A 23,087-nucleotide genomic window follows, 5' to 3' on the forward strand; every position below is an offset into this window, starting at 1 on the left:
GAATTCTAGAACAGAGGTGGAGCTCCCCTCGCATGAATGAACTCCAAGCCCTAGATTATTAAATGCTGTGAGGATTCATTAAAACCAGCTGGACAGGTATGGTCACCCTTACACTTAAGGGTCTGTCTCTTGCTGAGTTGCCACAACTGTGCCTGTTTATCCCAAAACTGGGTTGATTCTCTTTGCATGTTAGAGGCACATAGGTACTAGGAGCTGTAGGTAGGAATTGATAACAGAACTTTGCTGGTAAGCTTATCAGAGACTGCAGGTTGAGAAACTACATGGTTTGGGCCTGAAATTCAGAATTGACATCAAATGGCAGCAATGTCTTTTAGAAATATTTAGGTATATTCAGATAAGTGTCAGATGAAATCATAATCAATTTTTTTTTAACGAGAGAAAATTATTCCCATTAAAGTAGACGGTATTATCTGATAATTAACATAGGGTCTCTTTTTCATCATTATACTTCTGGCCCTCAACATAGAGTCCGACCCACAGTAGGCCCTTGGTAGATGTTTGATGAATGAATTTGGCTATATTTAGATATGTACTATCATTCTAAGGGATTTATCAAAGGAGATTAAACTGGTTTGTCATCTTGTATCTAAGCATAAGTTGGTACTACCTTAGAAATTAAACTTCTATTAATTGTTAATGGTTGAAAATTGTTGCCCTTCCAGGTTATTTTGCTGTTTAAAGTGAAACAGCCTTGTTTACTCCCTTCAAGCCTTTGTCACTTCCCCCAGTGGAGGGCTCCTGCTAATCTAAAGAAGGCATGTCCTTGGGTATAGCAGCTGTGCAGTTAACTCCTTTTGTGCTGACATATAATTTACTGTCAAGAGTTCATTTTAAACAGTCGTTGACTAAACTTTTTGCAGCCTCACAACTGTGTATGTAACAGTGTAGTCCTATATTCTTAACTATATGAGTTTTGAACAAATCTAAGTATAATGAGGACTCTGTTAAAATATTTATGCTGTACTTTCTTCTTAGGCTTCATATGAATATTTGCATATATTAATTTGTAAAAGCACAATTGTAATTCCTTTTAAGGGCGCAATTAGAGAATGAAAAGAAGAAAAGAGAAATAGCAGAAAAGGAAAAGGAAAGAATAGAACGTGAAAAGGAAGAGCTAATGGAACGTCTGAGGCAAATTGAAGAACAGACAATGAAAGCCCAGAAAGGTAAAAGTTTCTTTTTGACACTGGATTCAAAATTGTTGCTCTGTCATCAGCTAATAATATTTTTTACTACTGTTAAATCTTATTTGTCTTATCTAGAATAATTACATTTAATTGCCAATTTAATACTTGTGGAATTATATCATAAACACATTTAAGGCACATTCAACTATACAAGGCTCATATAGTCTTTGTCTTTCATTTACTTAAGCACTCAAATATTTTTATGTGTACCCTTATTATATATTACGAATGCCTGTATGTAGTAATTTATTCCTGTCATTATTCAGGGTTCCATAAACAAAAACATGTTTTCAATACTTTCTGGTATTTAAACAAAAGTATTTTATGGATATGTAAGAACTTCAAGGCATCTAGGTAATTAAAGGCATTTTAAGCTATTCTGACTATTTAAACTCTTCTAGAACTGTCTCTAAGTTTAATTTCAGTATATTAAAAAAATGCACAACACATAGTAGAAGTGTTTTGTTTGTTTGTTTTTGGTAACATGTTTGGAAGAACCTACGACCTAGGCAGTAGGTAACCAAAATGCTACAGTGTATATATAGAAAGGATACATTGGATTTAGAGAGTGTGGTTTATATAAAGTAACTCTAGAATATACTAATTTCAAACAAGAAATAGTGGGGAGAACAAAAGAAAAAAGATATTGAGCAAAATAAGATGTTATGCTCCTTCCTAAGCAGTAGGATCTAGGGGATAACATAAAAATCTACATTATTTATAAAATTAAATTAATACCTGCTTTCCTGACAACTAGTAGGACCAGCCATTCACTTCTGTTGGAAATAGCTAATGGTCTTATTTAAGGTTTATTTTCATTCCTTACATCAACCTACCGTGGTGGGGAGATGCTGTTGAGAAGTAGGTAGAATAACTTGCAGATGGGTAGCTAGAGGAGGAAGTAACAGAGACTTATAAATCCACAAACTGATCATTCCAATTGCAAGATGATTGGAAATAATATTTCTAAGAGAAGAAATAGAAAAAAAAAAAACCTGGATTTTATTCTGACTCATTAGAAGCCTCATTTCTCAGAGCTAGAAAAGACCTAGAAAGTATTTAGTTTAAAGCCCAGAGGTAGTAAAGAGACTTATTTGCAGACCATAACACAAGGGTAGAACTTGTTTCCTGAATTCCAACTTGATGCTGTTTCTCCCACTCTAGGTGCTTTTTCATCAGTTAAAAAAGCAGACATTTGTGATGCGCCTACTTTGTGCTGTGTTTTCGAAAGACAGATACATAGCATGCATGGGAGTGAAGCCTGTGTGGTTGACAGAAATGAGATGTATACATTAAAAATATTAATAAAGTGAGGTAACATGTACTAAGCACCATGTGAAGAGTACGAGCAATACTCTTAGAGGAAGAATACTGTAAAAAAAAAAAAATCTGGAATATACTAAAGTGTGTTTTTTTAAAAAGGTAAGTTTAGGGCTTCCCTGGTGGCACAGTAGTTAAGAATCCGCCTGCCAATGCAGGGGACACGGGTTCGAGCCCTGGTCCGGGAAGATCCCACATGCCTTGGAGCAACTAAGCCCATGCACCACAACTACTGAGCCCGTGCTCTAGAGCCCGTGAGCCACAACTACTGAGCCCACGTGCCGCAGCTACTGAAGCCCGCACACCTAGAGCCCGTGCTCTGCAACAAGAGAAGCTACCTCAGTGAGAAGCCCGCGCACTGCAACGAAGAATAACCCCCCGCTCAACGCAGCTAGAGGAAGCCCGTGCATAGCAACGAAGACCCAATGCAGCCAAAAATAAATAAATAAAATAATTTTTTTTTAAAAAAGGAAAGTTTAAAGAAATGTATGATACTGCTCTGATTTTAAAGAGAAGATTGAAGGATAGCACTTTTTCATTTACATAATACATTTTCTTAGAGAATAGCTATTTACTGAATCTTTCAATCTTATTTATTTAGGATGTATAATAAAAATATTAATGGTTTACATACAGAAAAGTACTCAAGTAAAGAAGCACCAAAGAATATAAGGAAGATAAAACATAAGAAAGCATATAGAGCATGCCTGTCAAGACAGTTTCAAATCAGTCATTCTAAGGCAAAGGACATCCAGTTTGTTTTTTTGTTTGTTTTGTTTTGTTTTTCTCATAATACAGCTTTTCCAGGCTGTAAACTCTAAACTCTGCATGGTTGTCTTGTAATTTATGCTAAATTCTCATTCAAATGCAGTAACTCTGGTCATATCTAAATCATGATATTTAGTAGATAAACCTATAAGTTTTTGTTTGAAAAGAAACTTCCATACTTCATTATTGTCATTTTCTTGAAAAAAAATTTTATTGAAGTCATTATTTGAAATGTCATAAATCATTAAATAGAACCATTCTGACATTTTGCATTGTCATAATTCATCATTGTTAAATTATTTAGCTTCCTTTATCATTCTTTTAACCATCTTTAAAATATATTGGTGACTATATTTGAGATACAATACAGCCAAACTTGCATTTAGTCACTATTCCAACAAATATCAAAGTGAATTTCCACCTTCACAAAGACAAACCACAGGAAAGAGTTGGGGGTATAGTGATTTCATTCATTCTGGATACTTGTTAAGCACCTAGTACTTAATAAGTACACCCAGTACTGTTCTAGGCATTGTTCTAGGTATTGGGGATATAGTATTGAACAGATAACTCTCCTACTCTCATGTAGCTTACAGTTTATTGAGGAAAGACAGTAATAAAATTAACAGGTAATAAAAATCATTTTATATAGTTCTAAGTGCTGTGAAGGAGATAAACAGGATAATGTGATAAAAGTAGTAATAGTAAGTAGGAGGGGGTTTAGGTATGCATTGTTTACAAATAGGAGCCAAGCTTTAATTCTGTCATTAACTTAGGACCATAAGCAAGTCATATTAGCCTCTAGATTTCCTTATGTTCCTAATTTCTAAAATGGAGGTAAATAATCCCTAATTTAGCTTTTTGAGATTTTTTGATATATAAAGTTATATTAAAGTTTTTTGTTGCTGAAATTTTTTCATAGGTATAATAATGTGCATACCTCTTAGGTGTAAGACTCAATGAATTTTTACAAAGTGAATTTATTTTTGTAACTACCCAGAACAGGATAGAGAACATTACCTGCCCTCAGGGAACCCCCCCTTGTGTCCCTTTGCAGTCATTTTTTCACCCCAGATGTGACATATCATTCTGATTTATATCGTCATGAGGTTTAGTCTTACCTTTTTTCTAATAGCTCTGTTGAGATATAATTTACATACCACACAACAATTTGAAGTGTACAATTTAATAGCTTTTAGTATGTTTGCATAGTTGTGCAGCCGCCATCACAATTTTAGAGCAATTTCATCACCCCAGAAAGAAGTCCCATACCTGTTAGCAGTCGCTCCCATTTATTCCCAATTCTCCCTCCCTCAGCCTTAGGCAGCTACTAATTTACTTTTTATCTCTATAGACTTGCCTTCTGGACATTTCATGTGAATGCAGTCATGCAAAATGTGATCTGTTGTGACTTGCGCTGAGCATAATGTTTTCACGGTCCATCACGTTTTAGCGTGTATCAAGGACTTTATGCGTATAATGCTACATTTTACTTTTTCATCAGTTGTTTCCACTGTTTGGCTGTTGTGAATATGCTGCTATGAACATTTGTGTACAAGTTATTGTGTATCTGTGCGTTTTCATTTCTTTTGGGTATAAGCCTGGGAGTGGAATTGCTGGGTCATATGTTTAACTTTTTGAGGACATGCGCATCTGATTTCTTAAACAATTATATGTCATTTAACATTCCTACCAGCAAGGCATGTTTTCTCCACATCCTCACCAATACTTGTTAATATTTATCTTTTGGATTATAGTCATGATAATGGGTGCGAAGTGGTATCTCATTGTGGTTTTGATTTGCATTTTCCTAATGGCTAATGATGTTGAGTATCTTTCCATATCCTTATTGGCCATTTATATATCTTCTTTGGAAAAATGTATTTTCAAATTTTCTGCCCATTTCTCCATCATTTTTTTTTGTTTTTGTTGAGGTATAAGAGTTTTTTTTAATATTTTTGTGTAAATCCCTTATCATATATCAGATATATGATATGCAAATATTTTCCCCTGTTCCATGGGTAATCTTTTCACTTTGTTGATGGTGTTAAATTTGGTTTTAAATTTGGATGAAGTCCAATTTATTCATTTATTTATTTTGGCTTTTATTGCTTATGCTTTCAGTGTAATGCCTTAGAATCATCTTGCCTATGTTTGAACTACATAGAAATGAATTCATGTGTACTTACTTATGGCTTCTTTTTGCTCAAACTTATGCAGGTAGCTGTAGTTTGTTTTTTCACATCGTTGTGTAATATTCTATTGCATGTATTTACCGCAGTTCATGCATTCTACTGGTGATGGACATTTGTAATATTTCCAGTTTGGGGCTATTATAAAATAAGGCTGCTATGAGCATTCTTGAACATAGCACTTGGTGTACATACCTACTAGTTTGTGGGATGTACACATCTAGGAGTGGAATTTCGGGATCACAGCTGTATAGAGCTGTAGTAGATACTGCCACCAGTTTCCCAAAGTGGTTGTATCAAATTTCATTCCTACCACTGCTCTACATCTTCATCATTACATTCACCACTCATTATTATCAGGGTTTCTTTTTTGTTTTGTTTGTTTAGTCATTCTGGTGAATACAGTGAGTACAGTGAAATTTTCTTGATGACTGATGATTTTGAGCACCTTAGCAAATGCTTATAGCTGTCTGTGAAGTGCCTTTTCACTTATTTTGCCCATTCAAAAAACAAATTGGATTTTCTTCTTTTTCTTATTGATCTGTAGGAGTTCTTTACATGTATTGTAAAAACATCTCTCCGTGGTTTACCTTTTTACTCTCTTAATGGTGTCATTTAATGAAAAGACAGTCTTAACTTTAAGCTCCATTTATCACTCTTTTTCCTTATGGTTGTGAATGTATTATTGTTTACTACCTCCTAGAAACTTTGTTTTACCTTTCACATTTAGGTCCACAGTCCATATGTAAGTGATTTTTATAAGAGTCAAGGTTTGTTTTTTCCCGTACATATTTCTAACTGACCCAGACCCATTTATTGCAAAGACTTAGTACCATACATAGCATCACCTTTGTCACAAATCCGGAAGTCTGTGTGTATGGATCTGTTTCTAGACTCTGTTCTGTTCCACTTATTTATTTATCTATCCTATTGCCAATGCCACAGTGTTCAGTTACTAGTTGTACCTAAAAAGATTTTTAACTGACGTGTCATAAATAAGTCATAGGTATATAATAAAATGGTAGGAAGCATGTTTCAAAGACAAGGCAACTTTTGGGCTCCCATGTTACTTAACTTTATCTTTTATCTTTAATCTTTTATGGTATTAGTTGTTAATTATTACACATTATATACTTTCATAAATTATAATCCTGAAATTGAGAAAAGGAAAATAATTACTTGAAAAAGTTAATACAGAGAGCCATTTAGTTTATAACAGGACAAACTAAGTCTCCAGAAGAGTTTAATATCTGCCAAGACTGGACTTCTCCATTTAAGTCAACGGACTGAATATTCTGCATATTTCACAGAATAAACCCTCTCCTCCCATGGTATTGCTAGGTGATGCACCTCCTGGATCATCCCTGTGTTGGTAGTTTTCTCTTTGTTTGCTGTATTAACTATACTTTTCCTTTCCTCTCATCTCTGGTAGCTTCCTTTTCTACTTATTCACAATCCTTTTCTTAATAGAGAGCTCCTGGAGAGGAAGTTCTGGAGATGGAAAATCCAAGAGAGGAAGATCAGCTGTTGAAATGTTTTTGCTGCAAACCTCTATGGGTTGAGGATGTGATAACGGTTTCTCAGTGTGATGACAAGCTCTGTAACTCTGATTTATCTTCTAAGTTGGCATTTATAATACTATAGCTTTTCTGTTGGGTTTCCCACCACTGCCCAAGTCTGGTCTTTTCAGATTTTCTTCCTTTAATCTTTCATTCTCAGCCACAGGAGGAGCTTCACATGCTCTTCACATTTGCAGTATTGCTGTGTATTTGGTGGTTATAAATGTTTTATCTTTTTTGACGTGGGGAGGGGGCTTTTTTTTTTTCCTTCAATGCATGATTCTAGTGCAGTGGCTTACTGTTTTGCTAAAATAAAATTAGTAGTGTATTTGGGTCCCTGTCAAAGAGCTCCTGAAGTTTTAGCTGGTTTTTCTTTATAGAGGGCCTATGGATTGTGAACCTAAATGTTAAAGATAGAATGAAGTTGCTAGAAGTTAGTAAAGGAGAGAATGTGTTCATAACCATAAGGAAAAGATTGATAAATTGAACTTTTATAATTATAAAGGGGACTCTGGCCCTTGGCATCTTTGCAGAGGGTTTGTAGGACCCCTGACAGTCTGTTTCTACGTTATTGTCAGTGTTCCTCTGGCCTTTGATTCTTTCCCCATGCTTTGCTTTTTTTCCACCTCTCCTAGGTGAGCAGTGTCAATCATAGTTTTTTTTTTAATGACCTTGCTTGCAAACTCCAATGTCTGGATAATCTATGGGCCTATTCTGTAGTCTGTTTTCTCTTTTTGGGGTGGGGGGAGGGTGTCAGGGGCTCATTTGGTCCTATCTGGTATACCTGGTAATTTTGATTGAATGCCCAACATTGTATATGAAAAGTTATAGAGACTTTGGATGGTGTTATTTTCCTTTAGAGAGGATTTAATTTGCTTTTGACAGGCAGAATATGTGCAGATCACCTGGATAGAGTTAACCTGGGTTTCAGGCTTTGTTAACGTTGGTCTCTTTCTGGTTTTCCCATTGCTAGTCTAGCCCTTTGGGGTGTCATCTGAAAGACTGCATATTTACTGGGGCCCTTCTGTCTTAGAGCGCCTTGAACTCCAACCTTTGACTCCCAAGCTGCAAGAGAGTGTTAATCTCTCTGATCACCTCTTTACCCTCTTACAGCTGCTTTTTGCTTGTTTCCCTATGTGTACATTTTAGGAGTTGGCAAATATCTTGAGGAGAAATACACATAGATTTTGAGACTTTTCTGTTTACTCCTTTTCAGGATCTTGTCCTTTCAAGCCTTGGATGCTTTGGCAGCCCCAAAGTCTAAATCTCTGTCTCCTTAGCCTGATAGAATACTACAGGCTCTGCCTCTATTCCACTCCACTGGGAATATTATATACCTATTTTTTTGCATATAAAATAAGCAAATACATGATATACACACAAAGATATGTTTTTCTTTCCACTTTTTTTTTTTGGCAATAATCTCAGATATTATTCAAAAGCAAGACCACCCACCCCAATTCCTCTGGTTATCCCTTCATAATGAACATATCCTACTTTTAAAAAATTTTTCCTTGTGTCTACTTCAGTAAATTTAAAAATTAATTTATTGTCTCAATTCTCTTCTAATTGTTTGGCTGTGGAAAATTGGCATATTAGATTGCACTGCCTGGACCAGCAACCAGAAGATCCCCTATAAACTTGTTAGAAAAGTAAAGTCTGGCTCCATCCCACATCTATTGAATCAGAACCCGTAGGGGTGGTACCCAACAATCTGGTTTAACAAGTCATCCAGGAGATTCTGATAGAAACCATTTGAGAAACAGTGGCATATGAGAAACATGTGCTATTTACTTAATGGACAGGCAGACATGGAAGTGAGGGAATATATCAAATAAGAAAATAAGTAGTGGCCCAAGTGCTTTGACTCTAAATGGGTACAGAACAAGAATAGCCATGAATGAGACTCATAAACTGGTTCTATTCAGATACATATGAACTGCCCCTCTCTTCTGCTTGATTTCCATGGGCTTACGTTAGTGTAAAACCCCAAGTACATTTGTCTTGGGCAGATCTGTAAATTCTTCAGCATATGGACACTGTAGAGAAAGAAGTAGGATTGACCATTTCCTCCTAATCATCTCCCAGGCTGCATTACCCAATATGCAGTCTGTCTACGCACATGTTTCTGTCATCTGCCAAGCGGGGGCAGAAAAAAATATATATATATATTTATATAAATAAGTACACTTATATAAATATAGATTTTTATATAAATATAATACATATTTTTAAAATCTTCATTTTGGGTAATGTTTTTTAAAAGTACCAAAATGGTCATTATTAGAAAAAGCAAAACATTTTTGGCCTTCCTTATATCTTTTTATGACTTTGTTTTGTTTTTAGTTTGATTGCTGGGACTAAGGCACTAGATACAATTTTTCAATGCCTGAGGGCTTGTAGGGTTTTAATCTGGCTCAGAATTCTCCACTTCCACTTCTTTCTTAAACAAAAGGTACATATATCCTTTTGCACCTTGCTGTTTTCAGTTACCGTTGCTTAGATGTAGTACAGGTATTCTAAAATTGTTTTTTCAGTAAGTAATTTGTAATCATATTCTTAATTCTATGATTTCTAAGAATCTTGATAATAGAACTTTTATTTGCTTTTTTTTTTAATATAATAGTGCTTTTCCCAGGGTAAAAATAAACTATTACCCTAGACTGGAAAGAGGAATAAAAAAATCTATAATCTTGAGATATTTTTTATTATTATTATTTTTTTACTAATACTGTTATTTATTTATTTTTTTTTTGCGTTACGCGGGCCTCTCACTGTTGTGGCCTCTCCCGTTGCGGAGAACAGGCTCCGGACGCGCAGGCTCAGCGGCCATGGCTCACGGGCCCAGCCGCTCCGCGGCATGTGGGATCTTCCCGGACCGGGGTACGAACCCGTGTCCCCCACATCGGCAGGCAGACTCGCAACCACTGCGCCACCAGGGAAGCCCCCGTTATAATTTTTATAGCTTCCAATCTTTGCCCTTGGGGGTGACATAAGAGTTGATTTGGCTTGCCAAGTCTTAGACCTGTCAAAATCAAGTGATGCTTGTGTTCAAACCTGATTGAGAAAGGGAAGCTTTCACAAATTTTATTAGCTTGAACTTAGAATAACTTCCCTGGTCTACACCTAATTAACTTCCATAACCATCTACATCAATATACTGTGTACTGTTAATGAGAGAAACAATTTATTCTTGTAACCTTTCACCTTTGTCCTGAAAGAGCTGAGATTCTAAAAGAAGCCAGATTTCCTTCGTACTCTCTTCTCACATGCCAGACCTCAAAAATTGTAGGTTCTCGATTTTTTTGACCCAGATAGGCAAAACATTGATACTATTCACATTTCTCATCTAATCTTTCTCCTCAAGGGCTTCTAACTGGCTCCAAGGTCTGGAGGGATGTTTGTTTCATCTAAATATATATATATTTTTTGGCCATGCCGCGGACCTTGAGGGGTCTTAGTTCCGTCTTAGTTCCCCTGACGAGGGATTCAACCCAGGGCCACAGCAGTGAAAGTGCCGAGTTCTAACCACTGGACCTCCAGGGAACTCCTGAAATATTCTAATTTGTGTGTTCACAAACTTTTTCTGTAAAAGACTGGATAGTAAATATTTCAGGCTTTGCAGGCCACATGGTCTGTTACAGCTATCAACTCTCCCATTGCAGCATGAAAGCAGTCATGTGCAATACCTGACCGAATGAGATTGTGTTCCAGTAAAACTTTATTTACAAAAATACGGCATTGGGTTGGGTTTGGTCACTGAGCCATAGTTTGCCAATCATAGTTAACTGGAGAGGAAAGAAAGAGATCATTGTGGGATATATGACACTTCAAAACGTTCCTTTCTAGACTAGAGACTAGAGTAGATTTGAAGCTTTCAGTTCATTTTCAACATTAAAAAAAAATTAGAGTTTTGTGTAATTCTTAATATACCACAAAACAACCATTGCTCTGTCTACTATTCCTCAAATTAATACTTAGTGCAAAAAAACTGTTAGAAAATAAAGAATATTTTGAAATTTAACTTTGTAACCCAGACTTATTTTTCTTTATTGGCTCATAGTACAGAAAGAATTTTTATTATGAGAGAAAATAAGGCGTTGTTTTCATTTGTAAACTTCTCTTATTATTTGTTTGCTTGTTTAGAAGCAGGATACAGCTGTGAACTTTGTGAGCTTTATTTTATATATTAGTAAGCCAGATGGAAAGAATGATCATAAAAAAAGTTAGATGGGCTAGCTCTGATGTCCAAGTTTTAGAAGACGTATACTAAAATGAATAATCCTAGAATTTAGCTTCAGTAACATCCTTCGTTATATACATTTCATCTTTATAGCCAAATAGTCTCATAGAAGTTTTACATTTTATCTAGAATTTAAAGTCATTTTTCTTCCCAGTCTTCTCAAAACCTCCCAAGTCTTAACTGCAGTTACTTAAATTAGTTCTGACCAAGAACAACAAAATGAAGAACAGTAAGGTGATTTGTACATTACAGTTAGCTTTCAAATCTTTTGACATATAGATTTTCAGTTTTTCTTTTTTTCTAAAGTATACAGAAAGGGAGAGCCATTCTTTGTAGGACATTGCACCCATCTTAATAGATGACATTCTCTTGTCTTCTGTCACAAATGTCCTTGCTATTGAACAAAGATTGTCAGAATAATATTTAAAATTAGTACTTTCAAATTGATTTCAAATCTTTTGGCTTTGTGCTAGTAATATTTTCCTTTCTCAACTCATTAGAATAAGAAAGGAGAATTAACTTTATGATCTGTACACTTATGGATTAAAATTCACCTCATTTATCTCCAAATATTACTTACTTGTCTTCATGCTTGAGGAATGGATATGTACTAATAACTGAAAATTTTCAGTAATTCATATAATTCATATCAAAATTCCTATTTTAGTCAGTAAGTATTGTTTTCAGTCTTAATGTCTTGGGTTTACTTATCTAATACTTAGTTTAGGTAAGTAAAAACTTATTTAAGTTTTAAAGTATGTTATTTTATAGACTTTTGAAACAGATGGCAGTTTGTTTAGGTCAAAACTTCAGAGAGAGGTTTTTTTTTAAATTTTCATTGGTGTATAGTTGATTTACAATGTTGTATTAGTTTCTCGTGTTCAGCAAAGTGAATCAGTTATACATATACATATATCCCCTCTTTATTTTTAGATTCTTTTCCCATATAGGCCATTACAGAATATTGAGTAGAGGTCCCTGTGCTATACAGCAGGTTCTTATTAGTTATCTATTTAATATATAGTATTGTGTATGTGTCAGTCCCAATCTCCCAGTTTATCCCTTCTCCCCGCTCCCCCCAATCCCCTGGTAAACATAAGTTTGTTTTCTACATCTGTGACTCTGCTTCTGTTTTGTAAATAAGTTCATTTGTACCTTTTTTTAGATTCCACATATAAGCAATATCATATGATATTTGTCTTTCTCTGTCTGACTTACTTCACTCAGTATGACAAGCTCTAGGTCCATCCCTGTTGCTGCAAATGGCATTATTTTGTTCTCTTTTATGGCTGAGTATATAGGTACCATTGTATATTCCATTGTATATAGGTATCACATCTTTACCATTCATCTGTCAGTGGACACTTAGGTTGCTTCCATGTCCTGGCTGTTGTAAATAGTGCTGCAATGAACATTGGGGTAATGTATCTTTTTGAATTATGGTTTTCTCTGGGTATATCCCCAGGAGTGGGATTGCTGGGTCATATAGTAGTTCTATTTTTAGTTTTTTAAGGAACCTCCATACCGTTCCCCCTAGTGGCTGTACCAACTTACAGTCCCACCAACAGTGTAGGAGGGTTCCCTTTTGGAGAGTATTTTTAAAAAATAAAATAACGGATGTGCTTCTAGCTTTATGACATAACTTGAATTACAGAGAATTTTCATTTCTTTGCATTTTTGAATTGTGTAATAGAGTTTTAAAAGTTATTAGGCTTTTGCCAAGTTAAAACGAGGTTATGTTCATTTGTGTATGTGCTAATTTTAAGAAACTGTACAGATTAGATTCCTTGCTACTATTTTGACTTCTTTTGATAGTGAGAAAATTAGAATTAATCATTGTTTTGGGGGATACATATATTTGACAGAACTAGAAGAACAGACTCGAAAAGCTCTAGAACTGGACCAGGAACGAAAACGAGCAAAAGAAGAAGCAGAAAGGCTTGAAAAGGAGCGTCGAGCTGCTGAAGAGGCCAAATCTGCTATAGCAAAACAGGCTGCTGACCAGATGAAGAATCAGGAGCAGCTGGTAGGGAACCTGGGTTCTGTTAGGGGAAAAGAAAAATTCAGACAAAAGCATGGACGAAATCGGTCCTGCAATTTCAGAGTGTTTATTCTCTGAGCACAAAGGTGTTGGTTAATTATGTTTTCAAATCCCCTCACTGTGGGATGTGTGCACTCACTGCAAGGAACTTATATCTTTTTATTCGAATGTATTTTAAAGCAGTAAGTAGAATAACAATTATGAAAACCATAGACCACGTGGACCATTTTCTGTATTCAGCCAGAGGAATACCCATCATCACAAATGAAATACCAGTGTAAAAATAGACAATTTGGAGGTTGCAGTATTTAGTACAGTAAATAAATGATCAGTATTGTGCAGCCACTACCAAAAGTGTATTGTAATGTATCCAAAATCAACAGTAAAATTTTGTTTGCCAATGAGTACCAATAAAATAATAAAATAAGTTCAAATAATGGAAACTTAAAAAAAAAACACCTTTGTAAAATTAAGTATATTATACCTTCTGGAAAGCAAACCAAAGAGACAAGTGTGGAAATAACAAAGTGTGGAAATAAACCTAAAATGTTTATTTCTTCTTTTTAAAGGAAACCTAAAAATAAAACCATAAAAGATACATGGAGCCTGTTGCTAACAAAAGGTTCTGATTTGCTTAGATTTTGTATAAGTCACTGGCATGTTTTGCTTTAGATAAGTTGACAATTACGTATATTCTAAACCCTGTAAGATAGCCGTAGGTTAACTATAAGATAGATCATAATTGATTGGGTTTTTTTGTGTATTTAGTGGGCTTGCAAGTAATGAAGAGTAGGCATGACACCTAGAAGATTCGGGATTTAAATATTGGTTTAGGCATTTCCTTGCTATGTGTCTGGGTCTTTCTGAGCCTCAGATCCCTCCCTTTGAAAAAAGGAATAATGCCACCTAATAGTATTGTTGGGGAATCAAATGAGATTATTTGACAAAGTGCTGTTTAAATTATAAAGTGTTATGTAAATAGAATTCTTTTTCCTTCTGTAGGCTTTAACAGATAGTTTATTGATGAAAGTTAAAAAATAGCTCCTAGGTTCCTGCTATGAAAACAGGAATAACTACATGTATATAGAATAATAAAATTTTTTTCACTTTGTCTCATTAGCTCATTATACCTAGTACAAGTAAGATATTTATGCTCTTAAAGAAATAATTCCTTTTTTTAAACAGAAGACTGTCTATGAAAAACATATAATACAGTCCATGTGGGAATTCCCTGGCGGTCCAGTGGTTAGGACTCTTGAGCTTCCACTGCAGGGGGCACAGGTTTGATCCCTGGTCGGGGAACTAAGATCTCGGAAGCTGCACGGCATGACCAAAAAAAAAAAAAAAACAGTCCATGTATATTAAAGCTTTTTTGACTTAATATAAATGACTGAAAATATATTACTTTTTAGTATTGGTAATTGTTTTGTTTATTTTAGGCAGCAGAACTTGCCGAATTCACTGCCAAGATTGCGCTTCTAGAAGAAGCCAAGAAAAAAAAGGAGGAGGAAGCTACTGAGTGGCAACACAAAGTAATCATTTGTTCATCACTATAAATTATTGAACATCTATTTTGTACCCAGCCGTATGTGGAATTTATAGAGATAAACATAAGTTGCTGTCATGATTTAGAGGGGAAGAGTTACCTCTGTATGAATTTGTATGTACTGTAGTAAATACTAATCTAGTGATAATAAGCTAAGTACTTTGGGAACACAGAAGAAATGTTTAATTTCTGAGGGAATGAGGCAGGTGTTGGGGAAACCCTTATAAATTTAAGCCGGCTCTTGAATAATACATTCAATTTGGGGGTAGAAAAGATGGGGACTGAAGAGGAAGTCATTCCAGATGGAGGGAAGTGAATGAGCATAACAAGTATAAAAGCACACGACAGATTTGAGGTCAACTAGTAAGTGAGCAAAACTTAGAGTCTGTTTTCAGAAATTTTGAGAGTTGTGGCTAGAAAGTTAGAGAGGGAATTAAGTTGTGAAAGGCTTTAAATAAATGCCCTGCTAAGGTAAGATGCTGGGAAATATCTGTAGACGTTGGACTCTGAAGATTTCAAAACAGGATTGTAACATGATCAAGCATGGTTTCATAAAAACAGCTTAATAATCAGCATGAAGGATGGATTGGGATAGTGGGCAGGATTACTTAAGAGCTAATGACTCACTAAGGATGTGGCATTGAGAAAAAAGAGGAACAGGAATTATTGAAGGACATTTTGTGGTAGACTCAAAGGGGCATGACAACCAAATGACTGGATGTAAAGTTGAATTATAAGAATGCAATGAAGATGATACTGAGATTTCTGAGTTCCTAAGTAGATGAAACCACTGCTGTCTGAAATGGCATAAAAGTGAAAAATTAGGCTTTATTTGGAGGGGTAGGGAGGGAATATAAGATAATGAGAATTTAATTCAAACTTTAATTTTAACTCTTAAATGGAACTATAATAATGACAATTTTTTACACTCAAAGGTATATAGTTCTCTGATTTTTCCACGACAAAATGTACTTATTACAGAAAGCAGTTTTGTTTCCCTCTTAAATTTTCTTTGTAGCACTTCGGGTTTCATAGGGAAGTTTTTGGTATTGGGAGTTATGTATATATGTATATATCAATAGAACTCTACAAAAGGAAAAACACTTAACTTTTTTTAACACTACTTTCTTTATTAGAATTGTATCGATCCCTTTACATAGGGGTCTATACAATCTATATCCCTTTATATAGGGATCTATATACAGAGTGAGATCATACTGTACATACTATTCTGTTTTAGTCAGTTTTCATCTCATCTAATATTAGACTATATTCAAAATTTTTTCATTTAGATATAATTGACATATAACGTATTTTTAGGTGTACAGCATGATGATTCAATATTTGTATCTATTGTGAAGCGATCATCACAGTAAGTGTAGTTAACATCCATCACCACATGTAGCTACAGAAATTTTTTTCTTGTTATGTAAACTTTTCAGATTTACTTTCTTAGCAACTTTGAAATATAGAATATAGTATTATTAACTGTAGTCCATATGCTGTACATTATGTCCCCATGACTCATTTATTTTATAGCTGGGAGTTTGTACTTTTTAACTCCCTTCTCCCATTCCTCTTCATTTATGCCTCTGGTAACCATCAGTCTGTTCTCTGTATCCATAAGCTCGTTTTTTTGTTTGTTTGTTTGTTTGTTTGGTTGGTTGGTTGGTTTATTTTTAGATTCCATATATAAGCGAGATCATTTGGTAATTTGTCTTTCTCTGTCTGACTTATTTCACTTGGCATGATACCCTCAAGGCCCATCCATGTTGTTGCAAATGGCAAGATTTCCTGGGACTTCCCTGGCGGTCCAGTGGTTAAGACTTCGCCTTCCAATGCAGGAGGTGCAGATTCAATCCCTGGTTGGGGAGCTAAGGTCCCACATGCCTTGGGGCCAAAAAACTAAAACATAAAAAAACAGAAGCAATATTGTAACATATTCAATAAAGAATTTAAAAATGGTCCACATCAAAAAAAAATCTTAAAAAAAATTCCTTTTTTATAGCGGAATAGTATTTCACTATATACTAATATTTATACCACATTTTTTTATCTGTTCATCTACTGATGGACACTTAGGGTGCTTCCATATGTATCTTGGCTATTGTAAATAATGCTGCAGTGAACGTGGGGGGATGCATATACCTTTTCAGGTTAGTGTTTTTGTTTGATAAATACCCAGAAGTAGAATTGCTGGATTATATGGTAGTTCTATTTTTGAGTTTTTTAAGGGGGAATCTTCATACTGTTTTCCACAGTGGCTGTACCAATTTACATTCCCAGTGAAAGTGAACAAGCGGTCCCCTTTTCTCCACATCCTTACCAACACTTGTTATTTCTTGTCTTTTTGATAATAGCCATTCTAACAGGTATGAGGTGTTACCTCATTGTGGTTTTGATTTGCATTTCCTCGATGATTAGTGATGTTGAGCACCTTTCCATGTGCCTGCTGGCCATCCCTCTGTTGTCTTTAGAAGAATGTCCTTTCACATCATCTGCTCAGTTTTTAAAATAGAATTAGGATTTTTTTTTTTCCTGTTGGGTTGTATGAATTCTTTATATATTTTGAGTATTAACCCCTTATCAGATACATGATTTCCATATATTTTCTCCCATTCTGTATGTTGCATTTTCATTTTCTTGATATATATATTTTTTGCTTTCAGAAGCCTTTTGGTTTGAAGTAATCCCACTTGTTTATTTTTGCTTTTGTTGCTTTTGCTTTCAGTGTCAAATCCAAAAATTTATCACCAAGACCTATATCAAGGAGCTTACTGCATGTATTTTCTTCAAAAGTTTTATGGTTTCAGGTCCTACGTTCAAATCTTTGATCCATTTTGAGTTGATTTTTCTGTATGGTGTACGATAGGGGCCTGGTTTCATTCTTTTGCATGTGGCTCTCTAGTTTGCCTAGCACCACTTATTGCAGAGACTGTCTTTTCCCCAACCCCCTATTCTTGGCTGCTTTGTTGTAAATTAATTAACCATATATGTGTGGGTTTATTTCTGGGCAGACTATATTCAGAATTGAACCAAAAAGTGTTTTATAGCTAATTTGCCAGGCCAGTGTCCAGAGTAGGACTTTGCATTGCATCTGTTTGCTCTAAGTCTCTCCTACTTTAAGTAGGACAGTTCTTCTTTTTATGATATTGGTTTATTAAAACGACCCACAGATTGTCCCTCCTCCTGTATTTGTCTAATTCCTTTCTTATGGTGTCATTCAGCTTGTCTTTTTATCATCAATATTTCTTGTAAGCTGGAAGATAAACCTAAAAGTTTGAAGGATTCAAGTTAAAAATTTCTGGCTATGATGCCTCATAGGTGAGACTTTCAGACAATTTATCATCCAAACTAGAACAGTTTTGAGAGTGAAAGCGAGTGTTGTTAATAATTACACCAGGACAACAGTGTAAAGCAGTACTTTTCTAGACAAACCAGCACAATATAATTACTCAAATAATTGGTGATGTTGGATACTTCCTGTTGTATTATATCAGAAGACATTTAATATCTGATTAACCCACCATTAGTTGTTTTAATTGATCATTGGACTAGAGTAATAACAGTCTGTTTTCTCCATTGTCTGGTTATATTTTATCGTTGCTAAAATGTAATCTATTCGATGTGGAATTCTTTGGCATTATACTTATATCCATTTTCTCATCAACCATTTGTATAACAATTTTAGCAACAGTTGATAATCCTTGCCAGAATTAATAATTTTATTAGGGTTTTGCACAGTGGTGTCTTTAATTCTGTCATGTACCTGCTGGCATTCTTCTATAAAAATAAGCTTTTACCAATAGGGCCTGTTTTCATTACCCTGAAATATAGTTTATATTAGAAAGAAAGGATAATAACTTGATTTTTTTTTGATGTGGACCATTTTTAAAGTCTTTATTGAAATTGTTACAATATTGCTTCTGTTTTGGTTTTTTGGCAGCGAGGCATGTGGGATCTTAGCTCCCTGACCAGGGATCGAACCCGCACCTCCTGTATTGGAAGGCGAAGTCTTAACCACTGGACCGCCAGGGAAGTCCCAGGATAACTTGATTCTTTTAATTACCAATTTTCAAAGTAAGTTGCTGATAAACTTATCTTTTATGTTCAGGCTTTTGCAGCCCAGGAAGACTTGGAAAAGACCAAAGAAGAGTTAAAGACTGTGATGTCTGCCCCTCCTCCACCTCCACCACCACCAGTCATTCCTCCGACAGAAAATGAACATGATGAACATGATGAGAATAATGCTGAGGCTAGTGCTGAATTATCAAATGACGGGGTAATGAACCATAGAAGTGAGGAGGAACGTGTAACAGAAACACAGAAAAATGAGCGTGTTAAAAAACAACTCCAGGTATTTAAAACTTGCAGTTGTATGCACATTTAAATATAGTTTGCATTTTCCCCATTTGTTAAGACAAACTTATTAAAAAAGGAACATTTGATTTTTGGAAGCCTTTACCTCTAGCTGGCCTTGTGATTGGTTTGTAAGTACTTGGCCTACAGTCACGTTATTTCATTTTTCTGTTGTATGTCCTTATTACCAGATGTTTGTTAGCCTTGTGTAATGAGGCCTTAATTAGTAAGCTATTATTTAATTATAACTTGAGCCATGTTAAAAGTAAAACATAAAATACTGTGTTTAAAAAACAAATTTCTTTTTTAAACAGTATACATTAAAAAGAAATGATAATTTAATAGACTACCTGTATGACATTACATAATCTGAATTTTTTTGTTGAAATTCTGTAATGGCAAAAGGTCAGTATATTAAATGTACATAATTAGATTAAAATAGTAAATTTTAATATTACACCTATTAGAGAACTTAATAGAATCAGTTCTCTAATTTTTAAATTTGTGAAATCTTTAAATATTAATAAAAGAAAATGGGGTGATAGTTGTAATAAATGTATTAAGACTTTTGGAGAAAGCTTCTCTCATGGTGTAGAATTTAGAACTTACAGTAACATTCAATAACAGCTATATTGAACCTTTTGTAAGTCATTTCAAGTATTAGATGAGAAAGTTCAAGGAAATTTAGAATAATACACAAACTCATCACGGTTGCGGAGTGTAGAAATGAAAGGCCATGGGTATTCCTCTCTAACCACTACACCCCATCATTACTAAAAGTACAACAACCTAAACACTTTAAAGAAAAAGATTTCACAGTGGAAATTTTAATATACTAAAAAGTCAGAGATTTGTTATATATGTATTTTGTGTCTTTAAACCTCTTCCATAGGTTTTTAAAATCTAAAAAAAAAGTTAATAATGGTCATACTTTTTATTTTTTAAACATAGGCATTAAGTTCAGAATTAGCCCAAGCCAGAGATGAAACCAAGAAAACACAAAATGATGTTCTTCATGCTGAGAATGTTAAAGCAGGCCGTGATAAGTACAAGACTCTGCGACAGATTCGGCAAGGCAATACAAAGCAACGTATTGATGAGTTTGAAGCAATGTGAGAGCTGTTATTTTGCATACATGTTCTTCATAAGCTGAACCACCAACAGAGAAAAGCAGGCCTTTGCAGATGTGATGGAATGCATCTCACCTTGCCAAAGCACTTACACCAGTTTGACTGTGGTAGCTAAAAGACATTTAAGGGGAGCTTTTCAACATTAAGGCAGTGTGATACCATTCTTGGTTTTCTTTTTCTTTTGGGCCAGGGAATGGAGAACAGTGTTCCATCACCTCCTTTTCCACATTTTTCATTTTCCATTTTTTTCTGTTGAAGAGTAACACTAATTATCACGTCTGACAAATGTGTATGTATGATTTAAGCACTTTGTACATTTTAAAGGATGGTGGTGACTTAATGAGTGTTTCGGTAGGACACTCTGTTTTTATTTCTTCCATATTTTACCTGCATGTATTTCCACATTCTCTCTCATTTATGTTTTCTCAGTGTGTACTTCTCATACCTTGATATGCCCTGTAACCATAGCACTGCCACTATACAGATCATTGGCAGTGATTAAAATGAGCATAGGTGGCAGGGTGGACAGTCTTTCATCATTGTATAGAAGATGGCTATGAATCATGAAAAGGATTAGAATGTTTAATAGTGTAGTGTACAGCTAGTGGTTAATTTTTTAAATCCCAATTTAATAACATTATTGGATATTTGTTATTTGCTTACTTAATTATGGTCATCTTTGACAGCTGAATTGATTGGTGTTTCATCTCCTGTCATCATTTGGTTTTCTTTGCCCACTGATCTTACGAAGGTATAGACAGCAGGTAGTAAGTAGTTCCCTAGGAAAGTTTACTGATGAAACACTACTGCAAATAACAGTTGTCTCTGAAAGATTCTTTCATAGGTTGATTTAGAAAAACAGATGTTTGATTAAAGAAAAAGCACATTTGTTGGTAATTGATTATCATCATTAATAAAACCCTGGACCTTGCTAGAAGGGCAGCATATGAAAACAGCAGTCCCGAGGAGGGGACAATAATACTACCTCACTACTATACCTGCGATGACTGGTCGTTCAAACACAGTGAAGTGTGTAAGCTATATGTTTTATAACACATAGTGATACTGTCAATCATGAAGGAATATTTTTGAGATTTCCTTTTCCTTCAGAATATCTTAGAGTGCTAAATTTTAACTGCCTTTTTGTTGAACTGAACTGTGGGACTCTGATTTGTATTAAAATTGTTAGCGCTCACTGGTATACTGTCTTCCTGGAGGGGTGTTGTATGTCTAAGGCAGTGTGTGTGTGTGTGTGTGTGTGTATGTATGTGTGTGTGTGTGTGTGTGTGTGTTTGAGAGAGAGAGATTGCCCTTGTAGCATATGACGATGAATGTTTGTACCTTCATTTCTTGATGTAATTATTACATAATCATTTTAACATATTTTGTTTCTAAATCATTGTGCTTATTTTTTTCAATCTAACTAAAAATACTTAAATTTGGTTAGTTCTATTTTAGAAATTGTAATTTTATAGGTTATATTAATTTCAGTTATGTTTTACAAAGAAATCTTTCCAGTTTGAAAGATGTTCAATATTCACAGGTTCTAACATTTTCTTTATTATAAAACATTTAGACTTGGGAATAAGGAAAGCCTTGTTTTCTCTGTGTGGTTCAGCTACTTTCCATTTGGTATTATGCATTCAAATTTACATTTATCTATTAAAATTGCCATTTTGTTAGACATTTTTCATGCACAATAGATTCAAGTTGTGTCTGAAAATATCTCTGTGCTTTTTTGATTTTGCTGACTTTAAAAGGATTAATCTGGGCAGACATTATGAAAAGGAAAGGTTGCATTTAATATATTTTTTGGATTTAGTGGGACAAAAGATAACTGGTTAACCTTGAAGTGACTGTTGTATGGTGGTTGTGCACATGCTTCAAAGCACTGTGGAAGAGGACATTTCTCCTTGCAGCACATTAGAGGAACAGATGATAAGCCCTACTATTCATGGTTTAAAGCATGTGTTCACTCTTCCAAAACATTAAAGCAATTGCCATAATAGGTGAAAACTTGGATTTTTATTGGATTTTTGTTAATTTGCTTCATTTTGAATTGTGTGCACTACCATTCCTACATCAGTTTGATATCAGTGTTGAAAAATTACCAGTTATATTTGCTGTTTATAATCTATTTGTAGATTAGAATTAAAATGGATTTAATCCATTTTTAAAGCTGTGTGAATTTTTCTAAACAGGAACAACTATTTGCAATATGGGTTTTCATTAAACCAATTATAACTTTTATTATTAGCATTTGAGAAGCACATGTTCATATAGCAATGTAAAAATATATTAATGAGTATTGGTAAATTCCAACAGGCTTATACTATTAGCATAATTTTGTGTTGTACAATTAAGTTACATCTATAATTTTGGATAACATTCATTGATTAACAATAAAGTGACAAAAGCTCATGTCTTCATGCTTCACTGTTGTTATTTAACATGGATTTCTTATATATTTCCTGAATATTGTAATCTCTATTAGATCATAAATCATTATATCTTAAAAACGAGAAGTGGATAGGAAAAAGTTCAGAATTCTCATACATTTACTCGTTCCCCCAAATTGTATATTTCTTTTGATATGGAAGTCATAGTGATAATTCTCTGGAAAAGTTAAATCATTAAATTAAATCGACTCTCTTCATAATAGAAAATCATTTAAGATTTCTAGTCATTGCTTTTCTTGTATAGTGAGTGTTTACTTTTCCT

The 23,087-nt window shown here is 34.6% G+C and overlaps 1 protein-coding gene across 1 annotated transcript in view; it reads left to right on the plus strand.

Moving 5' to 3' along the window:
- RDX (radixin) overlaps positions 1-22,787 on the plus strand; it is a 75,853-nt gene extending 53,066 nt beyond the window's left edge. The window contains exons 10-14 of the mRNA XM_081240844.1: positions 1,057-1,187; positions 13,156-13,316; positions 14,771-14,863; positions 18,992-19,234; positions 20,188-22,787. Coding sequence (XP_081096970.1) covers positions 1,057-1,187; positions 13,156-13,316; positions 14,771-14,863; positions 18,992-19,234; positions 20,188-20,352 — 793 coding nt within the window. The 3' untranslated portion in view covers positions 20,353-22,787. The remainder of the gene's footprint in view (positions 1-1,056; positions 1,188-13,155; positions 13,317-14,770; positions 14,864-18,991; positions 19,235-20,187) is intronic.
- Positions 22,788-23,087: the final 300 nt, after the last annotated feature.

Source organism: Mesoplodon bidens, assembly GCF_964165515.1.
Source record: "Mesoplodon bidens genome assembly, chromosome: 7".
Classification (NCBI taxonomy): domain Eukaryota; kingdom Metazoa; phylum Chordata; class Mammalia; order Artiodactyla; family Ziphiidae; genus Mesoplodon; species Mesoplodon bidens.